A 25,336-nucleotide genomic window follows, 5' to 3' on the forward strand; every position below is an offset into this window, starting at 1 on the left:
AGCTTGTTCCGTGGTCTTCCTTTTTTCTTAAAAATGTGTTCTGTGGACCTTTCTAGATACTTTGCATTTCAACCTAGCTCAACCCTGAGCTATTTATTTATTTTTTTAAATATTTTATTTATTTCTAGCAGAGAGAGAGAGACAGCATGAGCAGGGGAGGGTCAGAGAGAGAGGGAGTCACAGACTGAAACAGGCTCCAGGCTCTGAGCTGGCAGTCAGCACAGAGCCCGACGCGGGGCTCGAACCCACGAACCGCGAGATCATGACCTAAGCGAAAGTCGGACGCTTAACCGACTAAGCCACCCAGGTGCCCCAACCCTGAGCTATTTAAAAAAGAATATGCATTCAGCTCTCGTCTGTAAGACACAAACCATCCAGATATTTCTGACCAAGCCTGTTTTTGTAGGGTTAGTAAATGAAGCATAACTTTAGTTGCAGCATGTCTGTCTCATCTACAGGATGTTTTACCAATAGGAAACGTGATTAACTGATAAGTTAGGAGCAAATTGATGTTTGGAAAAGAACTTTTCTTTTTACAGGAGTTAGTTGCTCAGTGTTAATGAAATAGTACAGAATGCTGCTAAGCATGTAGTCTTATTTTCAATATGACTATACATTAAGCTCAACCCGTCAGGTGCTTCACTTAACTGCTGTGGATAATTTTACCATCTTTGTAAGTCAGGAAAACAAAATAGCAGCTCTTGCTTTACCTCCAAACCACAAATTAAATGTAAGGTGTAACTTGTTTATTAGTAGTATTTCTGATTTTATTGGTCAAAATCAAATACTTGCTTCAAAAATAATAGTGGAGAAAAAACATGCACAAAAAAATGGAAAGTGAAGTAAAAATAGAGACTGTGGCCTTGTTCAGTTGGAAGGTCCCTGTGGATGGTCTGGTGCCTATCTGGAGAGTGGGATGCCTGTGGGACCAGAATGAAGGGCTGCTGGGGGTTTGGTGTGAACAGTTTCTATGAGAAGGCAGACTCCCCATTTATAGACCAGGCACCTGAGCCCCAAGCCCTCTCCTTCCCCTTCACCTCTTAATGAGCATGAGTCATTAACTCGGCAGGACAGTGCCTGTACTAGGGTTTGTGACCCTCAAGAAGTGCACTGGCCAGATGCGAGGCATCATTGTTAATTATTGATCATTCCAGAGCCAGCTGTGCAGTACTGTTTGTAAATATATTCTGGGGGAGGGATTTTTCAAGAAACGGCAGTGCAGCTTTGCTTAGAAGTGACCTGTATGGAGCACCTGGATGGCTCAGTTATTGAGCATCTGACTTTGGCTCAGGTCATGATCTCATGGTTCATGAGTTTGAGCCCTGCATCAGGCTCTGTGCTGACAGCTCGGAGCCTAGAACGTGCTTTGGATTCTGTGTCTCCCTCTGTCTTTCTGCCCCTCCCCTGTTTGCGTTCTTTCCCTCTCTCTCTCAAAAATAAACAAACATTTAAAAATTTTTAAAAATAAAAAGAAGGGACCTGGGAGGTGGAACAGTTTGGTCCATAGCCTTGTCTCCAAAAGTGACACGTATGCCCGGCCCAGATTGGGAACACTTGTTAGAGCTACCAGTCATTCCGAAGCCATGAAAATAAACTGTTCTGCTCCCATGACAACCCACCAACCTCCCACCCAGAGGACTGAGGCGGGTGGTGTCCTTCAGATTGCCGAAGCTCAGAGGCTCCCAGGCACAGGTGGTCACAGTGATGAGCTCATCTCTCAATTTGCCAAGGCCCATTTAGAGCACACTTCCCAGTTTGTAGCAGAGACTACAATTTGGTGACTTCTAACCTTTGCCGTGGCTCCTCTGGTCATTTGCAGATAGGCAGGCATTTAGACCAGTGGACTGAAATTTGTTATTCTGTGTCTGTCAAACACAGCATGTAGGTCTGGAACTGTCTGCCTTTCCACCCCTTTTCAAGTATACCAAAATTTTATTTTCAGGCTACATTGGTGTCTTGGCTGCATAATTTAAAAGGAAAACAGATACAGAGTTTTTGGCTTGGGATTTTGCAAAGTTGTCACCAGACAACTCCTTTGGGAGTTTTAGTTCTTCCTTTAGGTCACTAGATCAGATGTGCTTTCAAAACCACATGGCCCCAAAGAGTCATGGTCCTCGGTGTCAGATTTGGTCCTCACCCTGCCACTTACTGATGTGTGACTTTGGATAGGTCATTCTAGGTCTGTTTCTCTGTCTGTAAATGGGAATAGAGTGTTAGGATTGTGTGAGGACTCCCTGAAATAAAGGCTATAAAATGCTGTGTGCAGTGCCTGATTCATAATAAGGATAAGGAGGAAAGCTGTATTTATTTTTCTTTTGTTATTATTAAGATAGTGATGTCTCAGTACTGACAGGGATTTGATGTCTAGACCTCCAGCTGGTGTTGGCTGAAAAAGACTTGTCCTAAGACTTGAAGCATTCATGAACCTTGTACAGGAGGTCCATATCTGGAGAGTATCTCTCAGTCTTTACAAAGACTGAACTCTAACGTAAGTGCATGAATGTGTTTGAATGGTGAACAGGTTTGAAGGGACATAAAATACCAGGAATGTTTGGAAAGGGGACATTTGGTCTTAATGGGTGTGCCATTTTCAAGCATGTGCCACTGAAAGTTGCCTTTTCAAAAAAAAAGAAAATGAAAATACAGTGATTGTGCACACATGTTCTATGACTGTCTTTACAGAATTATTCACTTGGCAGAGGAAGGGCAAAGGGAGAGGTTTTGAGGCAACAGAAGGTGTGGCACTCTGGACTCCTGCCCCTAGCTGCCCTTGATGGTGGTCAGGCACCATGGAACCTCGGCTCTGGAACTCTGGGCTCTGCTGGCCTCCACTCTGTGCCCCACCCTGCCTGCCCAACGACCCTTGCTGGCTTCCCTGCCCCAACACATCCCTGCCCTTCCTGTTCCCTAAGTCCATTTTTAGCTCTCATTACGATTTCAGCTCTCATCATTATGATATCTCGGGTAATCTCAGTGTAGGGGACTGGTCATCTCCATGCTGTGAGCCCCAAATTCCTCTTTATCTGCCTTTGTCTTCAAAGCTGTGGCCATCTCCTACAAGCCCAACCCACATACTCCACCAGCACCTTGAAGAGATCACATTTGGATTCCATTCCTTCCCATAGCAGACACACTTGTGTAAGATCAGTGGTACTCACATTCCAGCCACCAGAGCTGGAGATGTGGATACTCGAATGCCCATCCTCATCTAATCATTCATGGTGGTGTCCAGTGACATAGATTATATAGTCAAACTTCCAGGCCCATCATTCTTCCTGTTTCTATTTCTTATTTTTTTAATGTTTATTTATTTATTTTGAGAAAAAGAAACTGCACATAAGTGGAGGAGGGGCAGAGAGAGAGAGAGAGGGAGAATGCTAAGCAGGCTTTGCACTGTCTGCATGGAGCCTTAAATGGGGCTTGATTCCATGAACCATGAGATCATGACCTAAGCCAAAATCAAGAGTCCAACATTTAACCTAAAGATCCACCCAGTCATCCCCTATTTCTACCCTTTTTTCTGAGTCTCACGATCTCTCTTTATTTTTTTTAATGTTTATTTACTTTTGAGAGAGGGAGAGTGTGAGCAAGTGTGGGAGGGGCGAGAGAGAGAGGGGGATGAAGGACTGGAAGCCAGCTCTTTGCTGACAGCAGCGAGCCCAGTGTGGGGCTCGAACTTACAAACTGTGAGATGACCTGAGCCAAAGTGGGATGCTCAACCAATTGAGCCACTCAGGAGCCCCTCATGATCTCTTTTGATCCAGCCCTGCCTAATGTTTGATTTGGGCACTACCCTTCCAACCTCTCCCTAAATTGCACTCTTTAGTATAAATAGTCTCTTTGGGGTAGGGTGGGGAATGGCTTAGGCTAAGATTCTTTTCATCCTTTAAGATCTAAATTCAGATGTCCCCTCTTCCAGGAATCAGTCCCAGATTGCCTAATCAAAATAAGTGTTCTTCCTTCAGCCTTAACTTGTACTTAACAATTGTAGTGTTCAAACCTTAAAAAAAAAATAAAACAACAACAACAACAAAAAAAACTGCATCTCTTCTTTCTCTTCCTCACTTCCTTTCTTATTCATCTATCCAAGATATTCCTTTGTTGATTAGTCTTATTAAAGGAGAGACATGTTTAAAGAAGGAGAGAAAGCAAGGGAGGCAAGTGAGATGTGCTCTTTACCCCTGTGTGCTCCCATTGCCAGCACCTGAGTATGGTGTGGGTGTGGTTAATGGTGGGAGGGCAGGAGTGGGGTTCTCATGTGTACTTGTGAAAATAATTTGCAATTGATTTAAAGCTGACATTTTTACAACATGGGAAAGTATACAATAAAATATGGCCATATCAAGATGTTAGATGATGCAAGGGTAAGAAAATCAAATGTGTATATATGTTACAAGCATTTCAGACTCTTCATCCATCTCCTAAATTACCAAAAAACAGAAGAGGCAAGCATCTCCAACTGTAAGATGCCCTTGAAGCTGGCAGGTGGCAGCTCCAAGCATGTGGCATGCACTCTTCTGTGGATATGACCAGAAGTGTGGGCAGCATAACACTGCAGACACCCACTGCTACTTTGTGTTGATTACAGTGTCTGTCACTAAACTTGAATGATGATGTCATATTACAAGTGAAGAGTAACTTGGGTGCAACCAGAAATGTGTGTGCCTCTTTCTGCAGCCTGGGAGGACTCTTAAGAACAGACCCATGAATTCATAGACCAGGTTGGAGATCAGGGACAATTATTGTTGTGACTGTCCTTGTAGAAGGAATGGCAATGGGTCACCCAGAATATTGACTGGTTGTGGGCAAATTTGGAATCTTTTGTCAACCTTCAAAAACAAAAAATACTCCTTTACTGTGAGGGAAAATCTCACATCTACTTGAAATGCAAACCTGCTTGAAAACAACACCATACAGATGAAAATATAATTCCCTCATTTTCTGCAAATACCTTTTTTTAAAACTTTATCTAAATTTGTTTGGATTTATGAAATAGATCCAATTTCACCACATTGGAAAGATTTATAAGTACATTGCTGAAAACCTGAGCCATTGCAGAGACAACTTAAACACTGGAGGGGTCAGGGGTCAGGAGGGCTGCAACAAGTGAAGATTCTAAAACATTAACAAAACATTTCAGAGCAGTAGTTCTTGAACCTTGTATTCATGAAGAGCTACATAAAAGTGGCAGTGATCTCCAGGAAAAACATGCTTTCAACTACTTAAAGCAATTCCCGTAAATTCTGTAAGCCAGCTGCCTCCTCTTAGGGAATTGTTTACTTAAGAACTTTTTTTTTTTTTGAGAGAGAGAGAGAGCGCGCAGGTGTGAGCACGCAAGTAGGGGAGGGGCAGAGAGAGACTCCATCCAAAGCAGGTTCTACACTGTCAGCACAGAGCCTGATTCAGGGCTTGAACTCACCTACTGTGAGATGATGACTTGAGCTGAAATCAAGAGTTGGACGCCTAACCGACCGACCCACCTAGGTGCCCCTAGTACAAATAAATAGTTTAATTCAGCCTAAACATTAAATAACCAAAAGTGATAAATTAAGGGATCTTAAATTTTTATTTTTGTCTTTAAATAAAATTTTCACAATCATGCTTGTTTCCCTATTCTTTCACTCCTGTATTGTGTTGTGTTGGACCAAAAACAAAAAAAAAAGCTCAGATGAGAACTGCAAAGCTCAGCATGTCTAATTATAAAATTAATAGAGTTTCCCAGAAGAGGAAATCTATTAATCACATAAGGCTAACATTGGCCTCAGAACAGATTTTCAAAATCATCTATTTAACATTCTCACTGTTCGGCTGAGGAAACAGCCAATCCAAAAGTGAGGTGGTTGGTGTGGAGAAAAAAGAGTGGCAGGGCTTTTTTTAGAAAAAACTGGCTTTTGTCTCTGGCTTCATATGTGGTGCTTTTAAATATGACATTTTTATATCATTCTTTCCCTTTTTAGTGTTTTTCTTTTTTCTTTGCTGCCATTTCAGTAGAATCACACTTTTTTCACTCATGATCTTTGAAATCTTGGTTCAACACTCAGTTCAGACCTTTCAGGAATCATAAGCAGGAAATTGCAGCTGAGTGCAAGAGCCAGTTGTCATTCCTGTGAAGGAATCATGCACCTTGTTTTTAATCTATATAACATACCCATATTTTAAGATTGCACATTTTCAGTGTTTCCCCACATATAGTATGTTATTCAGACCCTCTGATGGGCTTCCAGTTGGTGCGGAGAGAGAAAAACACTTTGGATTTTAACCAGTCTTGTTCTGCATTCTATTCGTGTGAAGTAGTTTTTCCTCAAGTATGCAGATTATAAAACTCCTGGTAGAACCTTTAGTTTGTTACACACTGCAGAAGATGGAGCTGCCAGGATGGAAGAAGCATCTAGCTCCTGCTTCTGTACAGAAAATGGAAATGGTGTGTATTAATTTTTTTATTGCTTGCAACAAATCCCTGCAAACTCAGCAACTAGAAACAATGTTGCAACAACATGGATGGACATGGAGGGTATTATGCTAAGTGGGTAAGTCAGAGAAAGAAAATACTATATGATCTCACTTATATGTGGGATCTAAAGAATAAAAAAGATGGACAAACAAAACAGGATAGAAACAAAGTCATAGGTAACAGAGAATAAACTGTTGTTACCAGAGTGGGGAGGGGACATTGGTGAAGGGGATTAAGAGGCACAAACTTCCTGTTCTAAAATAAATAGGTCATGGGGATGTAAGTGCAACCTAGGGAATATAGTCAATAATATTGTAATAACTTTCTATGGTGACAGATGGTAATTTCACTTATCATGGGGATCATTTTGTAATGTACAAAAATATTGAATCACCATGATGTACACATGAAACTATTAGGATATTATTTGTCAAAAAAAAAAAAATTCAGATGCATTATCTCGCATTTTCTGGAGGTCAGGAATTCAGGCATGGGTCTTCTGCCCAACGTCTTACCAGGCTGTGGGCAGGGTATTGGCTGGGGATGTGTTCTTGTCTGAGGCTTGAGTCCTCTTACAGGCCCTTTTAGGTTCTTGGTATAATTCAGCTTCACTGGTGGTAGGTCTGATCCCAATGCTTTCAGGTATGGTCATGTGGCCCCTTCCAGTGTCTGACTTCCTGTCCCTGCCATTAGGCCCAGATTTATAGGACTCCTGTGGCTCTGTCAGATCCACTCAGATGGTCTCTTTGTTGATTGGTCAACTGACTGGCTGTAGTCAACTGATAGGTCACCCTAGTTACATCTGTGATTGCCACCACATTCATATAGTCCCTACCTCACTCTAAGGGGCTGACAGGGATGTGGACACAAGGGCTGAACTGGGGACCTTGGGGCCATCTCAGAATCCTATTGCCACATGAGGTGGTTGGCACCTGTCCTTAGAAGGAATATTGTGTGGCCAAACTAAACAGTGCCCCTTCTTTTTTTTTTTTTTAAATTTTTTTTTAATGTTTTTTATTTATTTCTAGGAGAGAGAGAGAGACAGCGTGAGCAGGGGAGGGTCAGAGAGAGAGGGAGTCACAGACTGAAACAGGCTCCAGGCTCTGAGCTGGCAGTCAGCACAGAGCCCGACGCGGGGCTTGAACCCACGAACCGCGAGATCATGACCTGAGCGAAAGTCGGACGCTCAACCGACTAAGCCACCCGGGCGCCCCAAACAGTGCCCCTTCCTAATTGCTGTGAAGGAATACAGACAGTATTGAGAACTTGGATGATTTCAAACTTGCCACTGTAAAAAATATAATCCATGTGTCACAGGAGAAACGGATGGCCCCTGGAGGAATGCAGGCCTATGCCTTGTTGGGATTAGGTTTGACAGGGAGGCCATGGGGCAGTGCAATTTTCTCGTGAGATTTGTGCCGTGGAGAGGAGGCTCACACATTCTGTCTACCCCGACCTGCATCCACACTCACCTGAGGAAATGGAAGGCAGTTCCAAATCCTTTACTTGCTTCTTAGAGAAGTCTGAAGAAGAGTGTTATTAGGAAGCTAATGTTATATAGTATTGTGTCAAAGGATTTGTTTCTCTTTTCTCTGTGGTACTTTTCCTGTACACAGATTGCGGGGGGGGGGAGGTGTCGAACACATGCCTGTGGATAAATCACCTGGCATGGTGCCCCTCCACTACCTGCTTCCTCTGCTGTCTCTTTCTCTGTCACTGCAGCCTGGGAACTAACTGGTCCTTCCAGCAGGAGTCCTGGGAATTGAAGTTATTAGGTGTTAGTCTGCTCAGGCTGCCATAGCAAAGTACCACACACCAAGTGGCTAAAACAAGCTAACTGTCTGTCAGTTCTGGAGGCTGAAAGTCCAAGATCAAGGTGTGTTGGCAGGGTTGCTTTCTCTTGAGGCCTTTCTCTTTGGCTTGCAGGTGGTTGTCTTCCCTCTGTGATCACACACGGCCTTTCCTTGATGTGCACACATCCTTGGTGTCTCTTCCTCTTCTTAGGACATCAGTCACATTGGATTAGGACCAGACCCTGTCTTCATTTCAACTTAAGACTCTATGTCTAAATACAGTTGCTGGGAAAAACTCAGCATTATACCCTCCTCATGACACAAAGGACTACTTACATATAATGTGTTATATGCAATATATGTTACATATATGTATCTGTGAATATAATATATAACAATATAGTATATAATATAATATAATATATAATACATATTATATGTTATATATAGCAATATAGTGTATGATATAATATAGTAATATATATAATATATCATATAAATGTATATGATATATGTAATATATAATATTGTTATTTAGTAAAAATAAATACGAGAAAAGTAGGCAGGGACATTGCAGGGGTTTGTGTAGGGTCCAGACCCAGTGCAGGTGTCCAGCTGAAACTGTCTATGGGACTGTGGGGCTTTGATAGGGAATCTTGGTCTGTTGGGATGTCAAAGGGGTTCCATCATGCTGCTCTTCTTTCACAAATGACTCCTCCCAGGTTTGGGTTTTCAGGGGCCCAGTCTGCTGTAGAATTCCCGTGAGCTGCAGGGCCTTTTCACAGAAACCATCCTGGAGCTACTCTGTGTCCTGCTCCCTTTGCTTCCCATGGCTCACGTGGGTCCTCTCACCAGGACTGTGACCCAGTGCTTGCTGATTGCAGGCACATCAGTGGGGGGCGCTGTGGGGGAATCTCCTGTGTGGCTCAGTGCTTCTACCAAAATTACTGGTTTAAAAGCAGTGCTTTTGATGGGGTGGTCAGGCTAATGTTTAAAGATTCAAAGAGGTGAAAACTGACTCAATGTTCAATGAGTTCTGTAAATGGAATGTAGTTAAGATAAACTGAACACAGACAGTTCTGCTACTCTTCTTGTCATCACCTTCCTGTGACCATCCCAGAGCAAGTGTGGGACCACCAGTCTCCTGGCAACCCCCATCACAACAAAGCCTGTCCACTCACTCTCAGAGTGTATGCTGCCCTCCTCTGTGACTGATTGTGACTTAGCTTTTAGAAACTTTCTTCTGGAAGAGGTTAGGCTCTTTCATATTTCTTTGTACTTTCTTTGGGAACCCAACAAATGGTCATGATAAGGAAGAAAGATTTAGGAGCTAATGCTAGCAGTGATATAAAATCAAGGATGACCTTTAGAAAAGGAAATAGAAACATTTAAAAATGTTTCATCTGTCTCACATCAAGGCTGTCTGTCCACAGGGAAGAGGTCAGACTGGCAGTGAGCTAGCAGGATGGTCAGGTGATTGAATGTCCCTTCTGTGTGTTATCTTAGAGTCAGCTGACCTCGGGCTGGAGGCTGATGGGACCTTATCACACCTATTTAAGCAGCCTTGAAGAACACTCTGGCCTTGTAGGGAGTGATGGTTTGGCCCAGGAAGCATAGCTTGGTCACATTGGGGGCTTGATTATACAGTCCCAAAAGGTTGCTATCCAGTGGTTTGGTCTTGCCTCACATTGTTTTTGAGGAGAGGGCTATATCTAATTATCTTTGTTGGTCCTAAAGCGGCCAAACTATGCTTTGCACAGAATCAGTTTGGTGGATCTTGAATTAGAAGAACAAGAAAACGGAGGCTTAAAAATGGAAGGGGATGCAACAACTGATGGCTCTGAGCTCCTGAAAGTTTTCCATAGGTTTCCTCAGATCCACAGTGTGGATTTAAATAGATGTGTAAAACTCTCAGTTCTTCTCCCAAAGTGCAAGGGTCCATTTGATGTGGCTGACTCAGTCTACTTTGAGATCCAGACTTGCTGCCTGAGTTCAGGCTCTCTGGGAACTCAGGCAAAGAGAGGCATTGTATGGGGCAGGAACCAGTAAGAAGGTGAATGGTTACAGTGAAATGTGTTTTTGTGCCCCCCCCCCCCCACCGCCAAACAGTATCACCCAGGGGATTTCCTGATGAGATTTCTTTATAATATATCATGTTGAACTACAGTCATGTTTCTATACTTATTTATAAAAATGCGCAAAACTGACACAAAGGAACCCTTAAAAATGCCCTTTGTAGGTTTAATTGGCCTATATTTTCAGAGTAAAAAAAAATCTGAAGAAGGGAAATCTACAATGTTTTCATCTAAATATCTATTAATAGTAACTATTAGAAGTTGAAAACTGTGTTGGGTATTGTCCTGGGCGATTGGCATGTGCTATCCACTTCATCTTGAATGACATGGAGAGGATGCATCTTCTATTATCTCCATTCTGCAGATAGAAGGACAGTGAGATATAGAGAGGGTCTACTCTGTGCATTTGCCTGTTGCAGGAACTTCCTAAAAGTACATTCATATAATATTTGTCCTTTTGTGACTGGCATATTTTACTTAGCATAATGTCGTCAAGCGTCATCCATGTGTCAGAATTCCCTTCCTTTTCATAGCCGAATAATATTCCGTTGTGTATATCTATACCACATTTTGCTTATCCATTCATTTATCATTGGGCTTTAGGGTTGTTTCTACCTTTTGGCTATGGTGACTAATGCTTCTACGAAAATGGATGTACAAGTATCTATATGAGTCCTTGCTTTTCATTCTTTGGGGTATATACCTATAAGTGGACATTTTAACCATTTAAAAATGAATAATTCAGTCTCAGTGCATTTATAATGTTATGCAACCATCACCACTACCTAGTCCCAGAACATTTTCAGCAAATGGAAACCTGTACCCAATAAACAGTTTCTCTCCATTTCTCTTCCCCCTTGTTGCTGACAAGCACTAATCTATCCTCCTTCTCCATGGATTTGCCTAACCTGAATATTTCTTATAACTGGGGTCATACTGTATATGTGGTGTTAATGAATATCCTTTTTAGACACTTTCTTTACGGAAATTTTTAGTAGAAATAGTTGTTAAATGTGCTTCATCACACAGATTTAGGCATGATCAACCTCCTTCCAGTCTTGTTAATGACAGTCTCTTTATCAGGGAGGAAAAGCAGTATGTGAACCGATTCTGGAAAGAAATCCGTGTGGGAGATTTTGTGCGTCTTCGCTGCAATGAGATCATCCCTGCGGACATTCTGCTGCTGTCCTCCAGTGACCCGGATGGCCTGTGCCACATTGAGACTGCCAACCTGGATGGAGAGACCAACCTGAAGCGACGGCAGGTGGTCCGCGGCTTCTCAGAGCTTGTAAGTGACCCGATAATGTCCAGGGCATCCTCGGCACCACGTCCACACAGTACCTCCCACAGTTGCCCTCTGGATGTCAGAGCACCCTCACCCTGTACCCCCAATCCACCAGGCCAGGCCACTTTTACTAGTAGATAGGTGTGAGACTGAGGTCTGAGAGGACCCCTGACCTGCCTGAGCCCGTGCCTGGCCTATGGCTGGGGGGAACAGAACAGTTTTTATAACTCTGATTTCCACTGTATACTTTTGACTTTCTCAAATGGTATTTAAAGTTGCAAAGAACATTTATGACCAGATGACTGTTGACATTTATCCAGTTGTTGCTCTAGTTTGCTAAATGGCAACACAGCAGAAGTAATGCCCTGTTCTGAGAATGTAGCTCTGGAACGTTTTCTCCTCAAGGCTGTTTCTGACTTTGGCATATACAGATTTTCTGTATCTGAATTCTGCTTTAGAGAGCCTTACCCACTGCTCAGAAATACACAGTTGATGGGAAATGAGATGTAGAAAGGGAAGTGGGCTCTGACTACCTACACTCACCAACAGCCTCGTGGCCAGGAAGTTCAAACGCTTCAAGGGTTTCTAACCTGTTTACTATCCTATCTCATATAATGTGTGTCAGTCAATGTTATACTTTTGGGATTTTCTTTCTCTGTCACTGAGACCTCTCCATGAGCTCCCCCAGGAAAATTGGCCTTAGAATCAAGATGGGGCAGGCTTCTCTTGAGCAGTTGGCTTGTTTTATAGCTTATGGATCTCCTCCTGAGCACTGTCAGTATTTTGGGTGGAATGTTCATTGGTCAGGATTTATTTGGGGGCTGGCATCCTTGTCTCCCACTTATGAGTGAACGTGTAATTCACTCATGATCACTGTCACAACAAAGGTGCCTCTGCATACTTTCTCAAGGCCAGGTAGAATTCCATACATTGGGACTCCCTACTTTCCCTTGGCTGGTGGAAATTTCTGACACTCCTCCACTGGACTTCATTACCAGTGTCTGCCCTCACTTATTTCCACATAAGTTTCCTCATTTACTTTTTTTTAAATTGAGAAATAATTGATGTACAATATTATTATTAGTTTCAAGTATACAACGTAATGATTTAGTATACTGTGAAATAATCACCACAGTAAGTGTGGTTAACATCCATCACCACACACAGCTACAATTTTGTTTCCTATGATGAGAACTTTTTTTTTAAGTTTTTAATGTTTTATTTATTTTTGAGAGAGAGAGACAGCATGAGCAGGGGAGGGTCAGAGAAAGAGGGAGACACAGAATTCGAAGACAGGCTCCAGGCTCTGAGCTGGCTATCAGCACAGAGCTCAATGTAGGGCCCGAACCCACGAACCATGAGATCATGACCTGAGCCGAAGTCGGACGCCCAACTGACCCAGGTGCCCCTGATGAGAACTTTTAAGATCTACTTTAGCAACTTTCAAATATACAGTGTTAACTGTACTCACTACTCATCTACTTTTCTTTAAGCCTTCTTTTGTGCCAAGTGTTTATTTTTTGTGAGCTGTCTCAAATATTTCTTGGAATGATACAAAGCTGACATAAGTACTAAAAATAGCAGTTTTTAAAAAATGGAGTCCGTCATCATCCTAGATCAGGAAAGCCAGTGGAATTTAGGGACCTCTGGGGGCTCAGTGCTAGAGATTTCCAACATCTGAATTATTGTGCTCCAGGGTTTGGCAGTAAATATGGGCTCATCCTCCACTACTAGCCCTTCATCCCCTAAGCCCGCGTGCCTATATGTTCTCCTAAGGTTGGCCTTAGTTCCAATTTTTTTGTACCAGGCCTGCCCCAGTCTATAAGACTAGAGCCCAGAATTCCAGGGCACAGACTAGTGTATGGACTAAGTCTGAAATCAGTATGGGGCTACTTTGCAGGCTCAGTTCTTGTGATCTCATCATGCACAGGATTATGGGGAGGAGTGGCTGCACAAGCTAGAATATTTCCTTCCTGGTAGAGTGGCCAGTGTGCACAGAAAATGACTGCAACATGAATGAATACATATGAATCTCTAATGGATGAAAATTTGAGAACTAGAGAGCAGAGTGAACATGTTGGGGGGGGTGGTGTGGGGAAAGCCACAGCTCTCAGGAATAATGTCCATGTTTCACATCTTCTAAATTTATTCAATTGCTGTAAACCCAGTAATATCTACAGGCCTCTTCTCCCCACTTTTCCCCAAAACAACAACTAGAACACTTCATAGCTTGATAGTGTGTTATGTAATTCAACTGTTTGTAAGTGCTTTATGTAATTCAGCTGTTTGTATGTTTAAACTTCAGGGATGGCTACAGATAGACACATCCTATATCACCTTCCTTCAGGCACAATGAATGCTTGAGGAAGTAAATGGAGTTGAGCCATAATTTAGTCAGGATAGCCAAAATTAACAAGCAAAGCAATTCTGATTTAAGATAAAGGTTTTCTTATTAGCACCCAAATTCTTCAGTATGCATGCACATTGTACCTATTATTGGTGTATTTTTTTCACTTTTTCTTTTTTTAACTTATCCTCTAAAAAATGTCCAAAGATTTTTTTCTGGTAACTGAATTCCCTCTCATACATTATTATTCTGAAATATAAGAATTGCTCCATTGAGAATAAAGATAGGAAGTCTCTGGCATTTAAAAGCCTGATAATTGGAAAACTTTTACAACATATATGTTAATTATACTGGAATTAAAATTAAACGAAACTAGAATTAAAAAAACTTTAATTTTAAAGTTTTTTAAATTTATTTTGAGAGAGAGAGAGTGCAAGGGAAGTGACACAGAGAGAGAGAGAGGGAGAGAGGAGAGAGGAGAGAGAGAGAGAGAGAGAGAGAGAGAGAGAGAGAGAATGAATCCCAAGCAGGTTCCATGCCGTCAGCACAGAGCTGGACGTGGGGCTAGAATCCATGAACCTTGAGATCATGCCCTGAGCTTAAATCAAGAGTCAGGTGCTCAACCAACTGAGCCGCCAGGTGCCCCTAAATTTTTTTTAAAAAAATTAAGCCTGATGCGCACCTGAGTGGCTCAGTCAATTAGGTGTCCGACTTCAGCTTAGGTCATGATCTCATGGTTTGTGGGTTTGAGCCCCACATCAGGTGCTGTGCTGACAGCTCAGAGCCTGGAGCCTGCTTCAGATTCTGTGTCTCCTCTCTGCCCCTCCCCTGCTGTCTGTGTCTGTCTGTCTGTCTCTCCAAAATAAACATTAAAAAATATTTAAAAAAATTAAAAGCTGGGCTGTTGGAAAACCAAGGTTCTGACTATAATGTTGCAATGCCAAACATTTTAGTTCTCTGTATTTAAGTAGGTTTTTCATAGACTGGAGTCAGCTAGTATACCTCAGACAAGAGAAGAACTGGTTCCTGTCAAATACAGAGTGCTGTGTTGCCAGTTTGATGAATGGTCAGTTGGAAGTGGTGACCCGTAGGAAAACTTAAATTAGAAGCAGTTTGCAAAACTGAGGTAAAGAAATGTGAGAGGGCCTCATTGTTTATGCAGGGACTCTGTGTATCTGTCAGGTCTGGTGAGGAGGCAAAAATTACCCATGACTTAGGGCAAGTTTGATATTAAGGATTCCAGTGGGGGTTCTGAAGTAAATAAAGTAAGAACAAAGACTTGTAAGAGTATACAGACCTATCTGATATAAAGAGTGCTATATCTGGGGCCGAGATAGTGCCCAGGGAAGAGGCCTCCTAGGTTAAGTCTTATTTTCAAGTCTGAGGGGACAGCCATTACTCACAGGATGGTAGAAAAGCTTGTGAGGGGCTGTGCCAGCCAGAAGTCAGCCATCCAAAGGAAAGTGCTGAGCCAGGGAACATGGGAGATACAAGGGGCAGCTGCTCCCACTGGGCACTGCTTGAGCTGGGCTCTAGGGATGCTACCTTCTGCGTGTGCCTCTGGCTGCTGCAGTGGACACAGGCTGACTGGTGGCACTCTAGACAGCCAACCCTGCAGAGCCCAGACCTGCACAGGCCCAGGAAAGGGTAGAGGGAGCAGCAGCCCTTACTGGGGTCAGGGCTCATGCGCTCAGGGTCTCTGGTTACCCTGAGCTGAAAACTGGAGGAAGCTTGTGGCTGATCTAGTCTTGGTAAAAAAAACTACACTGCAGGATCCTTGCCTTAGAGAAGCCTGGAGGGGGCATTGGGAGTGCAGAACAAATCCACACACCGCTCTACCTGAATTCCCACCCCCTTCTCCTCCTGCAGCGTCCCTCCAAACACCCTCTACCAACAAGGCAAAAACTTAGCTTCATTTCCAGAAGTCGTTTATGAAGTGTTTGTTTGCTTAGGGAAGGATGCTAAGAACGAGGGACCTGAGGGGCACTGAGGCTTTCTGGGTCAAAAACAGGAGTGGCGACTGGGTCTGGGTTTCCAAGATGCTAGGGCTGTCCAGGGCACAGCTAGGAGGTCCATGGGAAGTGGGGAGGAGGTCCCAGCTAGCCTGTGGAGGGCCCTCACCTACTTCTTAGCGCTCTCCATGTGGAAGTGAGCATGCTGAATGTCTTCTGAAGTCGCATTGTGGAGACCATGAGAAACTTCAGTTTGTCACCTACCTCTCATCTCTGAATCAGGGCCAAGCCCTTTTTCTGGGGAGATGGTAATCATACTCTACGCCACAACTCTCACATGAGTCTATTTCCAATGGGCTATGTAGATGAATAAAGAAAACCTGGACGACTGACCCAGTGAGGAACCACAGAACTGGTTTGGACCATGACTCTGCACACATATGTGACTTTAAGCTCATCTTCCTTACTTATATCAAATGATGACCAGTATACTGATTTTCCATCCCTTTGCTTATGTAGGGGATGGCTTAAATAAATAGATTGGTCCATGAGCAAAAAACCCCAACCCAAACAAAAACAAAACAGAAAGAAAGGGACATGGTCCATGTGTTATACAGGGTCTAATGATTTAAGGCAGTGGGACCAATACCTAAAGTACTCGGGCTTGTCTACTCACAGACTCCCAGTATAGAAATTTTACAGAATTCATGGCCTGGAAGCAGGAAGGCAGCATGCACGGCCTGCCTAGAGCCTCGAATCTGAGGAGAAAATCCTTCAGACACTGTGTGATGACCCCAGGACCTTAAATCACCTAGCCATTTGGCCTCTGGCAAAGGAAACAGAGATAATGGGACTTCAAAATAAACATATGATTTAAAAGTTAGAGCCAAATTGGCATTATCCCCAAAGTAATAGAGAACCCCCGTGTACATACAAAGCTGCTGTGATAACAAGTCACCTTTGTTCAGGCTCCTCTGGTGTCAGACCTTATCATGCTTCTCACATTTGTAGTAGCACAGACATTTTAGAAACCGCTTCACACATTTTAGAATATAACTTGTGAGGTAATGATTATCACACCCTTTTATAGATCACACCCTTTTATAGACCAGAAACAGAAAACATCAAGATGAGATTCTTCCAAGACATACCCGGCCATGGCTCCCTGAATCATCTTCGAGCTGGGAGGCAGCTCTCAGATCTCTCACCTCCTGAGTTGGCATGGATGGGGGGATTCTCTGGCACGTAGGCCTTTCCTTTTGCAGTGGTCATCTGCTGTCGCTTTGCATTCTCCCTCTCTCTCTCTCTCTCTCTTAGACACACACTCCTTCTAACCTGCAGCCTTGCCCATGAGGCTGCATGCATTTAGTCTCTATGCAGGTAGAAGTTTCTAGTTCATCTATAACATTCGCACAGTGATTTCTTCACAGTTGGGAGCTCCTTAGGCTGATAATTTTACATGAAAATATTTTTTAGAGACTCATTTTTGTGATTTTTCATTCTCTGTCAAGTATTTATTGAGCACCTACTGTGCTTCAAATGCAGTTCTAGGCATTCTGTTGATCAAAAGAGGCAGACCTGTTTCCTCTCATGATGTTTATGTGATCTGTGTAAATAGTGATATGTGCTGAGGAGTAAATTAAAAAGCACAAATAGTGATGGTAATGCCTGGTGGGTGTTAGACTTTCAGATGGGCATGGGGTGGGGCAGAGCAGGTCTCCCCCAGGACAGCAGGAGAGTCTAGACCTGAGATCTTGCTGAACAAGCTATGTCAGTGTCAGGGAGGAACCTTCAGGGAATGACTTCTGTGTTGGTTAAATTACTGAGAAAAAATATTCCTCCAGTTTATCTCTTGGGTAGACCTGTGGGGTTACTAACCTGGCTACACCCACGAAGCCATCTGCTTAAGCCTGTTTGGAGTAGTGATTGTGAGGCTTTTAGGAAGAGCTGAAATCACAAGCCTACAGTTGCTAGTTAGCTCTTCCCATATGTGTGGGTGTGTGCATGGGCATGTGCACCGGCATGTGCATGTATGTCTGCTGCCTGCTCTCAATGAGGAAGAAAAATGAGAAACTAATATGGGAAGGTTCCTAGGCTGGAGGGAATCTGAGAACCACTAGTCTAAAAGACGTGCCTACTGTCTAGACCTGCACTGATTCTGAGACAGTAATGTGGCCTTATCTCCATTTTGCATATATACTTTTACTAAATTCTCAGCGACATTCTTAGGTGCCATGTACTCCTAGGCAGAGTTTCCTTTACAAGGGAGAATTAGGCCTCCCCCAAGTTACATGACAAAATTCAAGGAGCTTAGAAAAAATCACTTTACATTCCATATATGTAGGAGACAAAATTATTACGTTGTATATTTGTTTGTTTCCCCCCAAATTATCTCTATCACAGGAAGACCAGAGGTGAAAAAGGATGGTTTATAATATCTTACACCAAAACTGTTTTTTTCCTTAAGCTTTTCAGATTGTAGTCTTTAACTAAATTAGCTACATGCTTTGCTGTGGAATGAAGGAGGAAACAATCTATCTTCTAAGTGGAAAACAAAGACAGCTGGCTGGGCTTGTTAATTGGAAAGGTCAATATCAAGTCTTTACAAAAACATTCATGGTTTTCTTTTACATATTAGTCACTAAGATCATAATTTATACTGTGGGACCTTTTCATTCCTAAGCTTAAAAATCAGATACTTTAGTTGAAGAATATTAAATATATAACAGGAAAGCTATTAAGAAAGAAGATTACTTTGAGAAGACAGCTGTATTTAGACTAAAATTTTAATTCCAGCAAGCATGGGTAGTTGAAATAATTTGATTAGGTAGGTAATATAATTATCTAAGATATACCATGCTTTATAATATCAGCTGTTTATACTCCATGGAGGATATGAATTTGATTATATAATAAGATTTTGTTTCTTTGTTTTAATCCTAGTGACTTTGCCACAGATTCTTTGCCTTGAGCCTGTAGTCTAGCAAACCCCTGCTCAGGCCGAGTAAAGCACTATGGTCTTAATGAGAAAAACTAAATGCAATGAAGTTGATAAACTAGCTAACCTGACGTGTTAATCCAAAATGATCTTATTACATATGGAAACTTGAACATTCTTTTTTTAAATGTTTATTTATTTTGAGAGGGAGAGAGAGAGCACAGGGAAGGGCAGAGAGGGAGAGAGAATCCCAAACATGGGGCTTGATCCCACAAACCATGAAATCACGACCTGAGCTGAAACCAAGAGTTGGACACTTAACCAACTAAGCTACTGAGGTGCCCCTGGAAACTTGAATATTCTTTGTATACATTTAACTTCGCGTTTTTATGGGTTGGAAGTTGCCATTTGTTTTTTCCAGGAAAAAGACAACCAGAGCATTAATGGGTTTTTGTTCTATTTATGGTGGTATGTGATGTGAAATGCTATTTTTCTCTTTGTATTTTCATTGTGGAAAAAAAAGGATAATTCTAGCTTTCCTAAATGTTGTTGAATTACATCAGCAATTGCAAAGAGTTTGAGTTGTGTGTTTCTGAATTAGAAATTTCTTTACCAGTGGTAAGAGCTGACAATATAAGATCTATCCAACTACTCCTAAGTTCCTCTTCATAAGTGGGTATAGAAGTGTATGTTTATGTGTAAGAGTGTGTGCATGTGTGTACATGTATGTACACATGTAAGCATGAGAACAGATGAGTGTGTTCATGTGTGCACACTTGTTAGTGTGTGAGTGTTCACAGGCATGTGTATGTGTGTGAAACTATGTATGCAGGAATAGCTGTGGTTATTCCAATGAAGAAAGCAAAATGAAGTGAAAGGGCTTTCAGTTTTTGTAAAAAGAGTTATCACTTTTTGTTACCTTAAGGAGAGGATAAATATTGTTTCCTGGGCTAAGACATGATGTTCTGGAAGCAGATTGATCTGTAAAAGGACATACCTGATTCTTCAGGAATCCCAGACTGGAATTGTCAGTCTGGTTATTGAGCACCTGCTGTGCACTGTGAGCATTAGGTGTCCGGACAGTTCAGTCTCTGCTCAGTGGACTGGGGAATACTTTGCTCCTAGATGGGGTGTCTGCATGTCCCTTCCACTTGTTTTGTGAGAAGAACCCCCAATGAGAGGAAAACTTCTGTTTCCACAACATGGAACGAGTCACCACACCCTGATTGCCACAACATTTAAATTCTATGAGCCGTTCTAATTTTGTTGCATGTGTTACTCCAATGAAAAGGCAGTACTTTGGTTCTCATTTTGGTGTTAGTGCTTCCTAGAATTTCCCCTCTCCACAAGTGAGACACACCATATGCACATACATCTACACAGAGGTATGTGTATACACATTTGTGCTCTCATGATAATTAACATAAGCCACACCTTATAAGAAAATCTGTCTTAAACAAGAATGATAAAACACTATTACCTACTTGGATGTGGATAAAGCCATTTTTCTAACATCTAAATTGGGTTTCAACTGTGATAAAATAAATTTTGGGCTTATTCACCATTTCTAATGAATAATCCATGTTGTGAAAGGTACCCACAGATGTGACTTAACAGAATTTTAACCAAGCTGAGATCAGACCTCAAGCAAACTTCTTTAGTTTGTTGGTTTTCACTGAAGTTATTTTCAGTAGTATTTCAGGTTGCTATATGTTCCCCCTTTCACTTTTATTTATTTTTATATTTTTTGAATGTTTCTTTATTTTCGAGAGAGAGAGCAATAGAGCTTGAGCAGCAGATAGGCAGAGAGGGAGACACAGAACCCGAAGCAAGCTTCAGGCTCTGAGCCCGATGCAGGGCTCGAACCCATGAACTGTGAGATCATGACCTGAACCAAAGTTGGACACTTAACCACCTGAGCCACCCAGGAGATCCTATTTTTATTTTTTTTAATGTTTATTTATTTTTGACAGAGAGAGAATGAGAATGAATGAGGGAGGGGCAGAGAGGGGGCTATAGAATATCCAAAGGGGGCTCTGCACTGACAGCAGCAAGCCCGATGTGGGGCTTGAACTCATGAGCAGTGAGATCATGACCTGAGCTGAAGTCAGATCCTCAAATGACTGAGCCACCCAGGTGCCCCTCCACATCCCATTTTTAAAAAGGGTGTCATTTCATTGCCAGTGACAAAAATCTTCATCTTTAGTTCCAGAGAGCAAGCACTTAGATACATCTGAATGGGGTTTTATAAGTTAAGAATTGGGCCAAAGCTTAAATCATTCTTTGTCACATAATACGCACACACATACACACACACACACACACACACATACACACACAACTTACCCATACAAAAATGTTTTCATATGGTTTTTGTGTCTTTGAAAACCTAGTTCTCACTTACCTGTAATGACTCACTTTTCAGCAGTAGCTCCTGCTATAGTCCAAAAATGAGCCCTTTTGTTCAGTTGGTAAAAAAGGCCAACTTCAAAGGATTATGGATTTAGGTTTATTTTGGATGAGACTTCAAATAGTTGGTTTGCTCATCCGGCCTTTTTTAAGTGTTCTGGAGCCTTGACCATGAGGCAGGAAATTTTGTTGAGGACAGACTTGTGAGGTTGTTGTCTCCACCTTGGCACAGTGAAGCTGGCATTGGCCATGGAAATCCTTCTCTGGTATTCTGAGTGTTGGCCTTTCAAAACTAACAGTGGGCAGGGGGGAAGGTTGTTCATATAGGATTGGATTCATTGCTGAGACTGGAGGTATGTGATGTGTTCATCTTAAGCATTAAAGTCCAAGGGCTTGAGGGCATGTGGATATGCAAGGTGGGAGCCCCCTGCCTGTTCTGAGTGTTCCTGCACATCATGCACCCTTGGGAGACTGGGGTCTTTGTGACAACCTTCTTGTAAATCACTTGTTGATGAGATCCAGGGACTGGCATCACCTAGAACATGGGATTGGTGAGAGCTCTGTGTCAGTGTCAGAAAGCTTGTAACCCTTCTGGTAAGAATAACGAGACTCTTCAACTCCCCATACCCTGGGTAATAGTAGCAGTTAGTACTCATTCAGTGCCCACTGTGTGCCAGGCCTCCTTCTGAGTCTTCACTTGGCATTGATTCATCTTATTTTCTTGATGACTCTCTGAGGAAAGTGCTGTTGCTACTCCCATGTAACAGATGAGCAACTGAGACACAGAAGGACCCAGCCCCTTTGTCCAGCATGGGGCACAGGGAGAGGTGAGCTAGATTCTGGGCAGACTGATGGGACTCAGTGCCTAGTTGTCAGCCCCACCCAAGGCCACCTCCAAAGACCATCACAACTGTTGCTGTTGAATGTTGGGATTGATGTGGGCCAGGTTGGGCTAATCCATAGCCACAGTAAAGTCTGGAAGGAATCATGAGCAACTAAAAGTATTTCTGTGAATCAAAATTTTAACTCATGGACTTGGACACTTTTTATTTTTTACAATTTTTTTAATGTTTTATTTATTTCTGAGAGAGCATGAGCAGGGGAGGGTCAGAGAGAGAGGGAGATACAGAATCTGAAGCAGGCTCCAGACTCAGAGCTAGCTGTCAGCACAGAGCCCGACACGGGGCTCGGACCTATGAACCGTGAGATCATGACCTGAGCGAAAGTCGGACGTTTAACCTAAGCCAAAGTCAGACGCTTAACAGACTGAGCCACTCAGGTACCCCTGAGAGTCAGTTTTGAAAAATACGGCTTGGCCTCAGAGAGGGTGGGAGGGGGCAGAAGGTGACTCTCTTTAGGACAGACAGGTGGTCTGTCTTTGCCCTGGTTAAGGCCTCCTGGCCAACTCAGAGTTTGTGCTTCTGATTCCACAGCTGTGACATGACAGGAGTATTCTAAGAAGATGAAGCCATTTTCACCCTTAGTATACCTTTCACAAAAAAGTCCACAGTTAATGGTATTGAGGTGCCATGGAGCAGGTAGCCTGGGCACTCCTTTTGTTTACCACCCACCATAGCTCAGGAAGCCCCATTGACCTGACCATTCCCTTTGTCATGGCTGCCCCTCTCACTTCATCCTATAATGGTCTGCTCATTTCCCAGCCACCCATTCCCACAACTGGAGTTACCACTGTCCTGACCCTGTTTCATTGAGTACAGACAGCCAATTCCCAGCGTAGTGTCTGGGAACCGGACTTATGGGATGAGGAGTATTTGGGAGGCAGCCCTCCTCGGCCCCACCTTCACCAGGTGTCACTTCAATCAGAGACCTGCAGATCCTTCTATGTACCTGTCCAGGTTGGCACATCAGATTCACCTCAAATCTATGACTTTGAAAGGCTCTCCCCATCCCTGGCCTTGGGGTCATATGGAAGACCCTTCCCTTCCACAGGAGTGATCTTCAGATCTTTGAAAGCTTTCAGGTGGCTCGCCTATGGTTCTAATCTCTACAGCTAACATTTGCCAGTACTTACCACTTAGCATGATGTTACTAGTATGGTTGATCTAAATCTGCTGTGGGAGGTGCACACAATCTTCTGGGGAACTTTAAACATCCTTGAGGCCCTGGCCCACCAGCACTCTGGCTCCTTTGATGTGGGATGGGCAGGCACTGGGGTGTTCCAAGCTCCCCAGGGATGTAGACCACCACCCTAAGATAAGTTCATTTGCTTCCCCATTTTACAGCTAAGGTGGCCCAGGTCTGAGAGGTTAGGCACCTTGCCTAAAATCCTGCAGCTGGTCAAAAGTGGGGCTGCGGCAAATAGGTATTATAGCTGCAGAGCCCATTCTTGCTTTCAGTGCCCCTCCTCCCACCCCTTCACTTGCTCCAGCTCAGTGGGGGCACCCTTCAAAGGTGCTTGCATCTATCTTGTGCTTCCCACCCAAGCAGCCTGGCTTGGCTATTCCTTGTACCTTCTCAAGGGTGCTGCACTGGGTCTGGGCAGTGTATTCTCGCTGCAGTCAGCCCTGCACTGTCTGCAGCAGCTGCCAGAATCCTCCACATGATCACAGCGCTCTTCTGGGTACTCTCTGGCTCAGAAACCTGCAGTGGTGGTTGGCGCTGTGGTAAAGTTAAGGAACAGCAGCCTAGGCTAGAACAGACAGAAAGTAAATCGATTACCATCCAAAAATCTGACTGCAATGGGCAAAACAGCTTGGTGTAGAGAAACAGGGCAGGGCAAAGTCTGTATGTATGTGTGTGTTTCTGTATGTCTCTACAATACGTCCATACACAATACATATATGTTAATATGTGTATATAGATATAGTAGATACACATATGCATACACACTTATGGATTTCACTTAAGATTTTGATAAGAGAGTTGCACTCCTTTAAAGTGTTGACAGAACCCCGGCTAGATTATTTCTTTAAACATCTTTAAAAATATTTATTTATTTTTGAGAGAGAGACAGAGTGAGCAGGGGAGGGGCAGAGAGAGAGAGAGAGAGACAGAATCTGAAGCAGGCTCCAGACCCTGAGCGGTCAGCACAGAGCCTGATGAGGGGCTCGAACCCATGAGCCATAAGGTCATGACCTGAGCCAAAGTCGGACCCTTAACTGCCTGAACCACCCAGGTGCCCCCTACATTATTGCTAGGGTACATTCCAACTGTGTGCCTTTATAGGCTGTGGTTTTAGTCCATGGCTTCCTTCCAGGAGGCTTTGTTGCAGCACAATGGGTGCTCTTGCGGGTAAGCCCAGACCCTGAGCTCTCGGGTTCTGGGATAGAAAGGCCTGGCCTGGGCCCCTAGGCACCTCTCTTTACACCTCCCAACTGGTAAGATGGGAGCGATGAGGTATCCTCTTGGGCCTTTTGTCAGGTGGAATGTCATGACTCATCTAGCCCCACTGCATGTACTCAGTGCACACTGCTGTTACCAGATAGTGAGGATGGGAAGTAGTTGCATTTCAGCAAGGGTGCAGCACTGGGAGTCCCTCACATCATGTGGCAGTGCTACATTTGGGCTTAATTAGTATGACGACTTACTACCTTTAGGGATCTGGCCAAGATGTAGAAAGAACTAAGCCCTCACCATGTCTTTGTTTTCTGCCCTCCCTTGTAAGAAGGGCAGCCAGAGTGGAGACAGGGAGGCAGTATTGAGGATGGAGCCTTGTCCTCCACAGGATGGCAGTAGCCAGGTTGTGCAGAGGAGGAAACAGGAGGTTTTGAAAGACTGATTCATTGCTCATAGATTTATTAAGCACTTATGTGTGCCAGGCCCTGTAATTAAAACAAAAAATCCCTTCTCTCAAGGAAGCACTAGTTAAGTAATTTGAGCTGTTGAGTGGAACAGAGCTGGATTCACAGTGAAGCCTGCCTCAGAAGAGGGCAGGGTTAGGCCCAGCCTCCTAGGCTGCTCTTACTTGGTAAGGGTGGAGGAGAATGCCCAGCCATGTGGTTTCCTCTGTGCTTATGGATGCTGCCCACTCCATTCCTTCTGAGAATTTCTAGGAGAAAAACTCAGTAGTAGTACAGGCAAGCAGAACTGGGAAAGCTGACTTAATACTGTGCCCTTTAGTTAATA

At 43.2% G+C, this 25,336-nt stretch overlaps 1 protein-coding gene across 3 annotated transcripts in view; it reads left to right on the forward strand.

The window, feature by feature from the left end:
* ATP10A (ATPase phospholipid transporting 10A (putative)) overlaps positions 1 to 25,336 on the forward strand; it is a 188,480-nt gene that overhangs the window by 66,900 nt on the left and 96,244 nt on the right. For all 3 annotated transcript variants that reach the window (XM_039218643.1, XM_039218644.1, XM_039218645.1), the window contains exon 2: positions 11,403 to 11,607. In XM_039218643.1, coding sequence (XP_039074574.1) covers positions 11,403 to 11,607 — 205 coding nt within the window. The remainder of the gene's footprint in view (positions 1 to 11,402; positions 11,608 to 25,336) is intronic.

The sequence above is a fragment of the Hyaena hyaena genome, unplaced genomic scaffold (genome assembly GCF_003009895.1).
Source record: "Hyaena hyaena isolate Hyena2069 unplaced genomic scaffold, ASM300989v1 scaffold_771, whole genome shotgun sequence".
NCBI lineage: Eukaryota > Metazoa > Chordata > Mammalia > Carnivora > Hyaenidae > Hyaena > Hyaena hyaena.